This window comes from Solanum stenotomum, chromosome 4, assembly GCF_019186545.1.
Source record: "Solanum stenotomum isolate F172 chromosome 4, ASM1918654v1, whole genome shotgun sequence".
Taxonomy (NCBI): domain Eukaryota; kingdom Viridiplantae; phylum Streptophyta; class Magnoliopsida; order Solanales; family Solanaceae; genus Solanum; species Solanum stenotomum.
In genome coordinates, this window is record NC_064285.1 from 3,911,230 (window position 1) to 3,926,182 (window position 14,953).

Consider the following 14,953-nt stretch of genomic DNA (forward strand, 5'->3'; position numbering starts at 1 on the left):
TACAAATGAGTAGGGGTGTTCATGGTCTGGATCGGTTATTGGTCAAAAACAAAACCAAACCAACTTAATCGGTTTTAAAATTATCTAAACCAAACCAAATCAAATATAGTATATGTTTATCGGTTTGGTTGTTATCGGTTTTGGTGCGGTTTGGTTTGGTTATTCGGTTATTAACCATAGACAAAAATAAAAGAAACAATTCATTCAAAACGTGAAAAAAAGTGGCAACAATCAATTTAAAACGAAAATAGTTAGAATGACTGACATTACATAACTATCAATCATTGAATTTACTATGAATAAAGCTTCAAAATTCATTATTTTGGCCTAGAAGAAAGAGAAAGTGATATTTTCAATCTTATAAAGAATTGTGACACTCTCATAAACATAAAACCAATAAGATAAATATTCTCACCTTGGACATTTTTTCTTTGATAATTAAATTATAAATAAATTTTGATGAAAATACATATAAGATCTTTAAAATTATTTATAAAAATAATATATTATGTATATTAATAAAATATATGTATATAATTTGTCGGTTCGGTTCGGTTATTTCTTCGATTTTTTTCGAACAAAACTATAACCAACCCATATACTATCGGTTTTTAAGAATCTAAAACCAAACCACACCTAACCCAAATAAAAATCGGTTTATTTAATCGATTTGGTTCAATTTTTCGATTTTGATCGATTTTTATCCAAACCGTGAACACCCCTACAAATGAGCAAAAGAAATAATTTTTCTACTTAAATTTATGTAAAAATTACCTATATATACACCTTTACTTTTCATAATTTCTATTACTCCCTACCGTTCTAAAATATTACCAAAATCCCTTATTTTACTGTCAAAACCCCAACAGCCAATACATAACTTCACACTCCCAAAACCCACATTTTCTCTTCCTTATTTCACTCCATCAATATCTCCCTATTTTCCCTCCCACAATCTTATCAATTGATTCCTTCATTACAATTTGAAATTCAAAATCGTTCTCTCTCCAATCAAATTGAATTCAACACTGAAATAACATTCTTCATCTTCTCCAACTTTATGTTTGCCTTTTTTTTTCATCATCAATCCTCATAACCAACCTTTCAGTCTAACTATCCTCGACCACCTACCATATAGGCAAATTTACCTGCTGCTGTTGGTGGATCTTTCATGGATCCAAGTACCCATTCTGCATAGCTTGGACATTCTGGCTCAACATTCCAAAGTGGTCTGCATTTTTTTTCCTTAATCTTGGAGGTAATATGAGATATTGTGGTCCATCCCCTCCTACTTCAAATGCCAGTACTGGTGGACTTGCTATGCCAATGTATTGACAAGGTTTTTACTGTACACCCAATGGACTCTCACAAATGCAACAACAATTTGATACATTATCGATATTGGTCGTGTTTATGAAGATGCGATACTTTCTTTAAAATGCAGCAACAATCTGATACATTATATTTTTTGTTGTTAATCTTTTTTCTAATACATATAGGTTCTAGTTTATTTTCATATCTAAACATGTGTGTCTTATGTCTTTAATTATTATCTGATACATGATTATTACAAATTGAATAATCTACCACGTATCAATTGTTGTTATGTATTTGCAGTCTTTAATTTTCGTTCAGACTTATTTAAATTAGAAGATCATGTGACTGTACACATTACCCAATAAATACACTTGCTACATAAATCTTAATATTCTATATATAAAATGTCATGTATCAAATATGTACATGATACATAATATATATCAAATTCAACATTTTTCAAACTTCATTATATGTATCACATACATATCAACTCACTATTGTGTTATGTATCACACAAAAATTGTTATTGGGAACAATTACATGTATGTATCTTTTTTATAAACTACAGTGTTTCTCAAACAAAATAAAATACATAAATAATAATGTATCATGCACTAATTTTTTGACATGATACGTAAATTCAAATTTATACTAAATATATCTAATACATGACAACTATCACAATTCACATAGTAATGTATCGATTTCAAACCTAATATCTTATAAGCAACAATTACTTATTTATGTATCTAGTAGAAATACAATACCTATCAATTTAACAAGATACATATATAGTGTATTGATAAATCTATCCATCTCGAAAACGCAAATCAAAAAACTATTACACAACATTATAAAAGGTATGGATGATCCATCAAAATTATGTATCTCTTCGGCCTTTTTGTTTGTTGTATCAATACATAGCGGATACATTAAAATTTTAGTCTTTTGTTTCTTCACCTCAATGATGTATCGGATCTTCAAATTTTTCCTCAACTCACGATCTCTAACTCAACTGCAATGACTGATTTGAGATTCACAAAACTAAAGTTTTGACCAACAACAATTCTATCACTTTTGTATCGTTCATACCTCACCTTATTTTCTCAGATTTCGAAATGTCTCAACAAGATTGATAGGTTCATGTTGTATTAGTACAATTTGACGATAAATTTAAAAGATTCTTCGATGAACAAGAAGAAGAAATTAGAATTTTGAATTTGTTGATTCTGTTAGGACTCAATTTGTTTCTCCATATTTATTGTACCAATAATCCCTTTTTCAACTTCACTTCATTAAATTGGGTAATTGAAGCACCTGCTTTATACTTCATGTGCCACAAAAAATGACCATGTTTCAGTGCCGAATGCCATTTGCAGCAGTATCTCCATCTCTTTCTCCAAGAATTGAACTTATAAAATTGTTTCTTGGAAATAGTAGCAACCCATTTGCTAAAACCACTGAAAAGAAGTTTTTGTTTCTTTGTCATGCTTTGAACAATTTCTTATATTCGACGATTTCTTATACTCGACGATTTCGAATTGATGATTTGAAATCGTGAATCGTTTGTCCAATCATTTACAATGGCGGATTTGAGATTCAAGATTTCGAATTGATGGAGAAGATGAAAATTTGATTTTTTAATTTTGTGAAGTTGTTACAGATTTGAATTAGTTGAAATGAATAAGTTCTGCGTGATTTGTGGGGAAAAATCATTTTTACGTTAATATTCCATATTAAGCTCAACACACAAGTTTTATAATGTATCACAATTAATGTATCCGGATAATTAATATTTTAAGGGATTTTTGTAAAATAGAAAATAGTAGGGATAAGTTGTAATTTAGGGTCTTACACTATGAGATTTATGTAAGTTATTCTAAATTTATTTACTGTATAATTCTTTTGAAATTATGAAATCCATTTTGGGCCTCATTTGTTTGCATTAACTAGACATATATCACTACTATATATTAATCTTACCTTTAGTTTTGAAACAATTACATATATTACCATTTTAAATATTTTATACCATATATTTTAAAAGATATAATCAAATATACAAATCCCTTAAAAATAGGATTAATTAATTATCATTATATTTTAACACCTAAATTAATAGTCAATTGACAATTTGAATTATTTTTTTTTTGAGAGAGAGCCATATCCCCCCCCCCCCCCACATCACATTAACAATTTGAATTCTCTCTCTCCAGCCATATCTCGAATAATTTGATATTGTAAACATATATCTCGAATATTTAAACCAACGGATACATGTATCTGGCGAGTCATGAGGCATGTATTCAAAGTACAAAATCTGGCATAGAAAGTAATATGGTGATATTGGGCATTGCTGAAAAAACTCACAATCGCAAGGAAGAGAAAAAAACAAATTGATGCCAAGAAGATGAAGTTTACAATTAGAGAATTAGTTTGGTTTTATGATTTCATTATTTTAGGAAGATTTGTTAAAGTTGATGCACTAAGGAATCTCTAGATATGTTAGAGTCGTTAATTAAGCCTCAATTAAGGAAATCAGTTACACACATTAATTCAAAATTAATAAAACATGTATCTTGAATATTTCAAACCGCCTAATACATGTATCTGGCGAGTAGTGATACATGTATCCAAAGGACAACCACCGGATACATGTATATGACGAGTAATGATACACGTATCCAAAGGACGAAATATGGTATAGGAAGTAATATTTGAAACTATCAGAAATTCTAGTAATTAGGTATTAATCTTAATCATTCATATCTCAGCCATTAAGTTTATTTGTTTCAAGGTATGAATCTTAATTATTAAGATCTCAATCTTAATCATTCAAATCTAAATAAAGTAGGAAAACATTTTGCACTCATATATTTAAATTTGAGGGTAAAAAACTCGCTTAGTGATTAGCCTGAAAGTAAATTCAAGAACTTCATTGGATTATTCCTTTTTTCTAAGTGTATGAACCATGAACTATCCAGTATCTAGCACAATCTAACGATACATCAAATATCAATGATACGTTCCTTGAATGTGTTGCTAAATGATCTCTGTTCTAGAAAGGTATATAGGCAATAATGAAGTCCGGCTTCAAAACAGACACTTTTTGGGTACCACATATCAAAAGGGACCATCCCTAAAAACACAGACCAAAATGAACACTTCACCCGCAAATGGACGAACTGTCCCAAACAAAGTTAATTCGTCTATTCCACTCGAAAATACAACATAATAATTTAAGAACTACAATTTTTTAAATTAGTTTTTCACATGAAGAAAATCTATTCTTAAACAATAAATATGCGTTCTATTCACTTCACTTCACATTTTTCCATTCATTTTTTATCTTCTTCTACTAACATTATATTTTGATCTTTGAAAATTGATAGCCATATTTCAACAATTCGAAAGGTCTGCATTTCAACTGAATTTCATGTATATATATAAATACAAAGAGTATTGTAAAATAAAAATAGTAAAAATTAGGCAAATGACATAGTATAAGAAAGAAATTACTTCATTTTCCTACTCTTTCATTAATTACCAAAAATCCCTTTTTTTAGTGTTTTTCGGATACATAATATAGCAGTGTGGATACTTAATATAGCAGCGCAGATACTTTAATTAATAATGGGCGGATACTTAAATTATTAAGTTGTTAGCAGCACGGATACTTAATTAACGGGCGAATGCATAATATAGCAGCGCGGATACTTTAATTAATAACGGGCGGATACTTAAATTATTAAGTTGTTAGCAGCACAGATACTTAATTAACGGGTGGATGCATAATATAGCAGCACGGATACTTTAATTAATAAAGGGCGGATATTTAAACTAATAAAGTATCCGGTTAAGTTGAATTGGGGAAAAATAAGGAATTTTTGTATTTTAATAAAAGAGTAGGGAAATATTGAAAATAGATAAAGAAATGTTGTGTATTTAAGTAATTTTTCCATAAAAATATCGAGACTCAAACTGGCCCAACTAAATAAAAAGCCCACCTCTCTCTCTACATTGATTTCCCAAAGAGGGAGAGTAATGGAGGGAAATCCAAATCTCACTTTTAAAATTCAATCTGAAAAAACAATTAGCCAAAAATTTACCCCAACATGCCAAATCTCAAACTCAAAAACCAATGCCACCCACTCAGCGCCAAAAATGAAAAAAAATTCTGCTGAATATGGCGCCATACATATATATATATATATATATATATATACACACATACTTACACCCATCTCTCTTTCTCTTCTTCAGCTCAACTCTCCCCTCACCATACACACAGAGAGGAAAAAGGGAGTAGCAAGCAATGGCAGACCAAGAAAATGTTGTAAGAGTAACTCGATTGGCCAAGAAAAGAGCAGCAGAAACAATGGTTCAGCACTTGCAACAACCCAACAAGAAGAGAGTTGTGTTGAGTGAGATTCAAGATTTGTCTAATGTGGGTGTCAATCAGATTGAGGACAAGGTGTTTGTTTCTGAGCCTATGAGACCCAAATGTAAGCAGATTACTAAGAGGAAGGTGAAAACTTCTGATGATGACCCACAGATGTGTAGTGCTTATGCTTCTGATATATATGATTATCTTCATCAATTGGAGGTTAGTGCATTTTTATTTACTCTTTTCCATAAATTTTGGGTGTTGTCTGAATGTCTTAATCTGTTGTTATATATAGTTAATTTATTTGGGTGTTGCCTAATAGAGCTTGATTTGGTTTCTTATGGATGAATTTTGAAATGGGTAGTCTAAAGATTGGATTTTTATCAAATCTTGATTAGACTTGATTGTTGGGTTTTTGATTAACTCTGCGGTTTTTCGAATCAGATTGAGAAAAAGAGAAGACCATTGCCTGATTACCTTGAGAAGGTTCAGAAGGATGTGAGTTCAAATATGAGAGGGGTTTTGGTGGACTGGTTGGTCGAAGTTATTGATGAATACAAGCTTCTTTCGGACACGTTGTATCTTACTGTTTCCTACATTGATAGATTCTTATCAGTGAATGTTATCCCTAGGCAAAAACTTCAGCTTTTGGGTGTTTCTTCAATGCTCATTGCTGCGTAAGTATAGTAGCCAAGAACTGTTTTTTCCCCTGGCAATGGGCCTTTGTTTGTGAATCTAATATTATCTATTGATAATGATCAGGAAGTACGAGGAAATCAGCCCTCCAGATGTTGGGGAATTTTGTTATATTACAGACAGTACATATTCTAAGAAAGAGATGGTAAAGATGGAGGCTGAAGTGCTAAAATGCCTCAAATTTGAAATGGGAAATCCCACAATCAAAACATTTCTCGGGTAGGTAGCTGTTTTGCGAGTAACTGGACGTGTATTTGTAATGATCTGTGGTTTCTCGACTGATATGACTGTTCCTTTTCCTGTGGTATGCAGACAATTTACTAAAATTGCTCAAGATTACAAAGTAAGCGTGCAAAGATGACATGAACATTATGATTTTCAATTCAATTGTGTTCGCGTTAAATGTTTGCTAATTTTATTTTTCCCTTCCTTTTTACAGAAAAACAATTTGCAGTTTGAGTTTCTCGGCTACTACCTAGCAGAGTTAAGTTTACTGGATTACAACTGTGTGAAATTCTTGCCATCTTTGGTAGCTGCTGCTGTGACATTCCTTTCAAGGTTCACATTACAACCAAAGTCACATCCTTGGGTGAGGATTTTAATTTGATTCGAAGTTCACTTATGTTTAGTTTCTTGATATGTTGAAGTGCTGAATTAACTCTATTCGTTACACAGAGTCTGGCCCTTCAACGTTGCTCGGGATATAGACCAGGAGATTTAAAGGAATGTGTTCTTATCATTCACGACTTGCAATTAAGTAGAAGAGGAAGTGCTTTAACAGCTGTGAGGGACAAATACAAGCTGCATAAGGTATCATTCCACGAGTGTTTGATAATTGGTGATTTTGTTGCTAACACCTTCATAGTTCAGTAATCTGATGTGAACATTGTATGATTTTTCGTGTAACAGTTCAAATGTGTTTCAACATTGTCTTCTCCTCTGGAAATACTGGATTCATTCTTCGAAGATACAAGACAATGACTACTTGGCCATATATGCTTGGGAATTGGAATAGAACTTCATTCTTGGCTATTTTTGTTTTTGGTTAACAGTATATTCTATTAACGACCAAAATATGTACATTTACGAGCACTGAAGCAGTCATGGACTAGCTGCATTTTTGGTTACTTCATATTGGAAAACTTACCCAATGAATTGAATATGTATTGAAATCCTGCAACATTTCTTGTTTTTGGTTGATCTTTAACTTCTTTTGATTCAAAAACGAAGAGGACGGACTTGATTATTCATGATCATTTTTGCAACAAGTTAAAACTCACCCATCTACCTATAATCTAACCTGCCCATGACCCACAAATTGTACTACAATCTATTTTTGGATCTTTTATAATTTGAATAGAAGAAAATGAATCTTTTGAATTTCTTATTTGTAAAAATGAAGATCTCTTATAAAAAGATTGTAAAACTATTTTATTTATTTTTTGGTAAAAGGCTAGAAAACAATTTATTAGAAAAATGGTCAAATATTCAACGGTTGAATGCTATATATATGTTGGAAGTTGACCATTTTAAGGTTTAAAATAAGTCAAGCCTCCTTGTTAGACGCTTTGAATTCAGTTTTTCCCTCCAAAGATTCTATTTTAGTTTTGTATTTAAAAATATTTTCATAATTCATACTAAATCTTAAAACTCTATTCATCGTCGTCATTATTTGTTGTGGGTATTGTCATTGCTCGATTCCTCTTCCTCACCTTAAAGAAACTTAATTTGATGTCAATGTTCATTGCAGAGGTGCATTTGTTAACTCTTTTTCATTTTATGTTCCATTTATAGTAAGAAATAGATTAGAATTTTATGAATTCTATTTGGTAATCTGTATAATTTAAAGTTTTACTTAAGTATGTTGTTTGAAACAATTTTCGAAAACCATGGTTATGAGTCTATTCTGTTTGTCATATTTAGCCAAGATGTTTAAATTGTATTTTTGTGCCAAATGATTCTTGATTTTAGCAGAGTGGAAGGTCAAAATCACACAAGTTCTCTACCTGAATTATCATCATCGTTCAAGTAGGAAACTCAAACACCTGATAATTTAGGTATGTAGCTCAAAAAATCGAGATACTTTAGGTGTGATTTTGACCTTTCTTTTATATATGTAAATGGTGGAACTGTCATCATAGGCAATTTCTGGCTAGGAAAATGGAAGGATAACTAATTAGGAAGAATGTTTTGCAGATAAAAAATCAGTGAAAACAATGGAAATGACAACGATTCGTACAGGCTTATCGAAAGACATGACAACATTCGTACAAGCAGACTTATCTTGCTTTCGAGAAGTCGTTCAACGATTAACTGGTACATCTGAATGTACTGATGGAAATCCCAAAATTGCAGCAACAAACATTTCAAAAGAACAAAAGCAGCCTAATATATCAAAACTCCACCATCGCAGACAATGTCGAAGATCAGACATAGAGATCACTAATTCCCAATTTCAGCCCATCATCATCCCAAGTCCCTCAACTCGTCCGAATAAACGAGCTTCTCCAACCATTGAGTTGATAAATAAAGTGGAAGAAGAGAAAGCCATCAAAGAAAGAAGGTTTTACTTGCATCCGTCCCCCAGGTCTAAACATGGAAATACTGAAGAACCAGAGTTACTCACCTTGTTTCCTTTAATTTCGCCTCGTTGAAACAACGGATCGTGAACAATAAGTTGAGTGATTTTGTTTATTTAACTAGAAACTACTTAGTAAAAGATACAGTTCCTACATTAGATTCTAATACTACAGATAATTTTTAGAAGCAAGCAAAAACCTGTCGTAATTTTTCTTTCAAAGGATTCGAGGCAAAAATGAGACTGTTAAGTTAGTGCTCAGTTATCATAATCAGTCAAACAAAGATACAAAATAGCCACGAGCAAAATACAGGCTTTTCCCACCATTGAAATGCTTACAAAATGTTTACATCCAAACAAAAAAAGATCGCTTACTGTTAACAGAGCTGATTTAGTAATATATGCTTACATGTAGGGTCTTTTCCACTTTCAGTCGTTGTCAAGCAAAAATCATTCTTATCTTTTATCATTGTTTCACTCGTTGACATTTTCTTCATCACAATATGCATCATCACCGTCACAGTGTGTGCGTTCTCCCCCCTTCAAAGTTTTGTTATCATCAATTTGAGAAGTTGAGAGAGTATTAGTGAACTCTGTGAATGGCACTATACTCTTTCTGGAAGGTGAATCTGCAGAGCTTAGATCTTCGCGGTCACTACGCATTCGAGTTTTGACAAGGTAGTGTGCCACAGATTTGTAACCAAGACGCAGTACCTAGAAACACATTAACTTCCTTAGAATCGAATGCTACAATCCCGAAAATCTCTATCCTCAACTCAAACTTATATATACACTAGTATCTGGACGCGTGCTTTGCACGTGTATCCCATATTATTATTCAACTGTATATTTATAGCTATAATGTCATACATCAAAATTATTTAATTGAGATATATATATTAAACGTTAAAGATATAAAAAAGATTAGCATAATTAATTACATATCCTTAAACCCTTAGGAATAAAGTCAGAATCCATATTATGTTATGTTCTTACTTATTACGATATATAATGTACTTCTATATCTCAAAACAATAATTATAGCCTTCCATTTGATTCGATTGATAATCTTTCTAGGAGAGACAATGAGATCAAACTGGAAGTTTAAATTGGAGAATACAGGGGATATATCAAACAACAGTTTGGTGCTAAGCACAAGGCTATCAAGCTTTCGTACCTGTCAAATAGATTTCTTAGTTTATAGTCACACTCACATGTCTTGATAATTGTCTAGAGCACATATTTTTTTCCAACCGAGAAAAAAATAGTATGATCGTTAACCAACCAAAATCATAAAATTTTGAGAGATTGGTCATCAAAAGTGAAGGAGGGGGAAAATAAACAAAATCATACTACACCTATTTAACATGGGTTATATCACTACATCATCTTATCATATGGATGCCAAGAAACAATTGAAAAATAGTAACATTTCCTGTTGGTAAAGACTACAGTAGAAACTAATTAAGTACAATATATTTTTTTCATAGAAATAATATACACAACCTAAATAGTAAATGTTAAACATAAATTGAACGCAAAACTGATTTAACATGAAAAAAAAATAGATTACGTAACCGTCCAAATGGTGCTATGCAATGCAAAATTAGGTATGGAGTATAGCAAGTTCAAATGAGAATGGTCAATAGTTTTTATAGAGGAAAAACCTCTAACATAAAGAAGAGGTAAAGTATAAATTATTCATTTATGTACCGCAATAAAAGATATAAGAAATTATACATAATTATTAGTATTACCAGAGGAAGATCAAAAGCCAAAAACCATTTAAACTGAAAAGTAAACTGACTATTAGAAATGAATAATCCTCCACACTTACCCTGTATTATGATCTGCTTAAATTAAAATTAAATGGGAGTTGGATAAGTTATTGCAGCTAAATTATCATTTAATAGATGTTTTCTTAAAAGAATAAATTGTCAAACATTCATTAGAGAGGAAGATGAAAAAAATATTGTATGCATTAACTATCATGTCAAATTTATTAATATTTTTTAAAATTTTAATTTAATGTAGGGGTAAAATTGTAATTCAACTTTTTACTTAGATTCTTCCCACTTATAATAATATATGATAAAAAGAGAATTCTTTGTAATTATCAGGCAAGTAATCTAGCCTTTACTGGAAGAATGAATCAAGCATACAAGGGCCAAAGAAGTTACCTTTCTGTAGATTGCACCAGTTGCTGCATACCCCTTTTCACGCCTGCATCGACTGCAATTGCATATTCCTCGGCAGACAGGGCAAATCCAATTTGCGTTTTCATTTGTTTCAGTGATGTTCTCTCCATACCTACATGATGTGCAAGCTCAAATATTAGATCCATCACGTCCGCGAACATTTCACATGGGCAGTAAGATCATTGGAAATAGTAGTTTTAAAGTAACACCAATAAGGTCATATGAATTCAGGATAGAAAATTAGCTACCAAAGGGAATACTACAGAAAAAAAAGGCTAAAGAGGGCATCAAAGAGTTATCACCTCATGTAGAGACAATCTCCACAGAATTGTCCTTGACCGAGCTTGCAATTGATGCATGCAGTGCGTTGACCAAGAGTTTTCTGCCTGCAATTGTATCAAATATTTTTAGGAGTTCACATCAAGTAATAATTGAACCCAGCGAAGGTTAGATAGACTGCATTTTGATCATAGAAAGAAGGATGTTTCTCATGAAATTGGCAGCAGAACTTATTGTTTAACAAAATTCTAAGTGCTGATAGGGAAAAGTAAATGCCAAATCAGAGTTACACTGCAAAAATGAATTAATGATGAACACCTATTTCGCTATGTCTTTAAGACAAATATCATGAACAAAATGGTCTCAACTCTAGATGAATACAACACATTTGAATATTCAAGTTGATATGCATGCTTGTGGACTAATTTCTTTTACAATATTCATGCCAGAAGTTCAAAAACCATATTATATTCAATCTTAACAAACCACATGCTCTAAGCTAACTTCCACAATGGCAAGAAAAGCTTCAATTAGTCATACTAAATGGAGAAGAGATATTCTGATCAGACAAAATAGGCTTGGTCGTCTTCATTTTCCCATGAAAGGAAGCCTAAATTAGCGATATATATTCTAAGAAACTGTGCTCAGAGAACAGATATGACTAAATGATAATTCACCTTAGTTATCTTAAGCAGTAGAATCTGTATATATACTGCATAGTTCCAGAGAACTTGACAATGATTTATTTTGGAAGCACATGAGAACAACTTATAAAACTACTTCAAAGATACCCCATAAGATGCAGTTTTTTTGTGACTTGCACATTGCTACACACAAGAAAAGTCCATAATTTGCCAATTATTTTTAAGAAGTTAAGATGCATAACTTCTTACTGTTGGGCTAGAAATTACATGTTACAAAATGCTTTCAAACTAGAATATCACCGAAGGTTGAACACTTCTGACTTAGTTTATCGCCTCGGGTGAACACATAGACAATATCCTTGTTCTTAGTTACCTTTGAGGCTTCTTCCTAGTGAAATTAAAATGCTTTGTCATCCTTCCATAAGAAAAGTGATTCTTCATATCAAGACTTTTAAGTTCATTATTCAAATTTAACATCCTACAAAGTTTGATTATCCCTAGTCTTCTCTTCAGATTCAGATTCTTTTGCAAGAACAAAGACCGGGAATGCTAAATAATCCACATATAGGCAATAAGACACTAACTGTTCTTTTTTTCTTTGAAGCACAATTCCCCAACTTTTATACAATATGCACTAAATCAAACTCCAAATTATCTTTGGGAAAATCTTATTTCATATTCAAACACATCACAAATGCAAATTGTTTTCTATGTATTGCATAAATTGGTACCTTAGGAAATAAAAAAGTAATAGAACAACATAAAATAGACGGTGAGAACAAATGTTTAGACCTGCACTGATGGCATGACTTGCCATTATCAGGATCATATACACGCTGACCATCTTCATCATAACCATCAACATAGAGAGTCCAAGCATTCTGGCAATCACCTAAAAGCTTTTCATGTTCCTCTGTGTAGAATTCAGGGTTTTCACCTTCTCCTATGTTAATCTCCACATCCTCTGTTGATACATTATCCGTCTTGGGAATCCTCTTTTCTTTGTAACTAACTGGAGGCTTATCCTTCAACCTAAAAACATGTAAACATCATTTGATAAAGAACATCTTTCCGGACTAGAAAAGGCAAGGTTTTACTATAATGAAAGACATCTCCACGAGAGACATTCCATGAAAAAGGTGACCATAGGAAAAACAAAACATCATACACAAACTGAGCATAAACGAGCATTTGTTTGGTTTCATGAGATATATACACAAAACTTTGTAATTTTCTTTTCCGTTTTCACATAAGTCAAACATATCTATTAGTTATCATGCTTTTCCTTTGATTACGCTTTGATTAAGGGTCTTTCAGAAACAACCTCTCTCAGACTCGTAGTGATAAGGCTTGCATGCACTCTATCAAACACTGGGTATGTTGTTGTTATTTTTTTTGATGACAAGGAAAACCTGCAGCCGCTATCCTTTGGGTGTGCACAGGGTAAACCCCCGCTCCTATGCAATAGCTTGCAAACCACATACGAGAGGTAACCCACACTAGGCAAGCCCGGTGCGACGAGCTCGACCCAGAAGGCAAACCCCTTGCTTTCGCTGGCAAGGGGTTTCGAACTTGAGACCTCCAACTTGAAAGTCCCAAGCCCAAACCAAATTGGGTATGTTGTTGTTATTTACATTTATTTCCAATCAAACACCAAAGTATCTATGACTAAACATATTTCAGCATATAGACAACATTTTATATCCATTAAAGACTGCAATAAGAACCAACCCAACACATCCTTTTCTCCTACTTTTTTTGGAAAATCAAAATCAGGGTCAGCCAGAGGGTCAAGCCACTAAATCAGACCTTTGGGGCCCCAAGCCCCAATTTTTTTTTTCATCCTGTGTTCGATACTTCATTAAATCTCTCAACTAATTCGATTTTGAAACACCCAAGGCCGATTATAGAGCTAGCAAAATTTATTTCATTTTTTAACTCGAACCCAAAAACTCTAGTTAAGGAAGGGTGAGACTCAATACCTAAAAGAGCGGCGAGGTGGGTCGTCAGTTAACACCGCCGGGCGGCTGATTCGAGGAGTGGTGAGTTTTTTGGAAGGGGGATTTAGGTTCTTTGTGAGCTCCAGAATGCCAAGTTTGTGCAGTCTCTCTTTGTTCTCTTTGATTCTATCGGCTCTTTGCTTCTCATACACTGCTACTGCTGGTGCTGCTCCGTCATTGGGTTCTTCTTTGGCTGCTGCACCTCTTTTGCTTCCTGCTTTCACCATTGTTAGCTTTCACAGCCCTTCTGTGTGTTGAACCCAGAAATAGGGAACAATGATGGCCAATGGTAGAAAACAGCTCAGCATTTTATTTGTTTTGAAATTTTAAAAAAATATATTATTGCTCCCTCCATTTTTGAGTTTCCCTCGCTTTTTTTTAGTACTAGGACTACACTTTTTGGTCCATGGGGAAAAATCACACCCCATAGTTGAATAAAAACGAAAATGGTCAAAATTACCCTTCTACTTTCGTTTATGAAATCGGGTATTTTTGTTTGGTCTTTTTGTTTAAGGGTTGCTTACCTTTTGAATAGAAGGATTATGGGAGAGCAGAAGTTATTTTGGTAAACCGATGTATGAGTTGAGGCTTCCCATTTCTTGTTGACCCTTTGAAAAAGTAAGGGTTCATAGGGAGTCTTTAGGAATTTTTGTCCAAAATAGGAGTATATTTAAATACTTTCATAACGATGAGGGTATATTTGGTCCGATAGTATAATAATGGTCAAACCTAACTAGTAGTAATAAACAAAAGTAGAGATGTGAGTTTGACCTTTTCATAAATAAAATCCTATATTATATCATTTCAATTTGTTTGAATTTGATTTGACATGAAGTGTGTTTCTCTCAACA

The 14,953-nt window shown here is 32.7% G+C and overlaps 3 protein-coding genes across 3 annotated transcripts; 2 read left to right on the forward strand and 1 right to left on the reverse strand.

Moving 5' to 3' along the window:
• Positions 1-5,623: 5,623 nt before the first annotated feature.
• LOC125862403 (G2/mitotic-specific cyclin C13-1-like) lies at positions 5,624-7,557 on the forward strand. Its single transcript, XM_049542457.1, has 7 exons — positions 5,624-5,926; positions 6,152-6,384; positions 6,470-6,622; positions 6,716-6,746; positions 6,843-6,992; positions 7,079-7,213; positions 7,313-7,557. Exons 1-7 carry the CDS (start codon positions 5,636-5,638, stop codon positions 7,382-7,384), a joined length of 1,065 nt encoding a protein of 354 aa, XP_049398414.1. The 5' UTR covers positions 5,624-5,635; the 3' UTR covers positions 7,385-7,557.
• A 1,062-nt stretch (positions 7,558-8,619) lies between these two features.
• On the forward strand, positions 8,620-9,136 carry LOC125862402 (VQ motif-containing protein 31-like). The gene has a single exon (XM_049542456.1). It carries the CDS (start codon positions 8,620-8,622, stop codon positions 9,055-9,057), a length of 438 nt encoding a protein of 145 aa, XP_049398413.1. The 3' UTR covers positions 9,058-9,136.
• Positions 9,137-9,206: 70 nt separating this feature from the next.
• On the reverse strand, positions 9,207-14,390 carry LOC125862401 (uncharacterized). Its single transcript, XM_049542455.1, has 5 exons — positions 14,085-14,390; positions 12,895-13,134; positions 11,482-11,565; positions 11,162-11,291; positions 9,207-9,695 (listed from the first exon to the last, which is right to left on the reverse strand). The coding sequence occupies exons 1-5, from the start codon at positions 14,327-14,329 to the stop codon at positions 9,456-9,458; spliced, it is 939 nt and encodes a 312-aa protein (XP_049398412.1). The 5' UTR covers positions 14,330-14,390; the 3' UTR covers positions 9,207-9,455.
• Between the last annotated feature and the right edge of the window lie 563 nt (positions 14,391-14,953).

Bases quoted from the DNA above. Each gene is read 5' to 3' on its own strand.
- LOC125862402 (XM_049542456.1), top strand. From the start codon at position 8,620: ATGGAAATGACAACGATTCGTACAGGCTTATCGAAAGACATGACAACA.
- LOC125862401 (XM_049542455.1), bottom strand. From the start codon at position 14,329: ATGGTGAAAGCAGGAAGCAAAAGAGGTGCAGCAGCCAAAGAAGAACCC. The intron at 11,566-12,894 runs GTCTAAACATTT...ATACAATTGCAG, and splicing joins AAGTCATGCCATCAGTGCAG to GCAGAAAACTCTTGGTCAAC. The intron at 11,292-11,481 runs GTGATAACTCTT...CACATCATGTAG, and splicing joins GGAGATTGTCTCTACATGAG to GTATGGAGAGAACATCACTG.
- LOC125862403 (XM_049542457.1), top strand. From the start codon at position 5,636: ATGGCAGACCAAGAAAATGTTGTAAGAGTAACTCGATTGGCCAAGAAA. The intron at 5,927-6,151 runs GTTAGTGCATTT...TTTTCGAATCAG, and splicing joins ATTATCTTCATCAATTGGAG to ATTGAGAAAAAGAGAAGACC. The intron at 7,214-7,312 runs GTATCATTCCAC...TTCGTGTAACAG, and splicing joins ACAAATACAAGCTGCATAAG to TTCAAATGTGTTTCAACATT.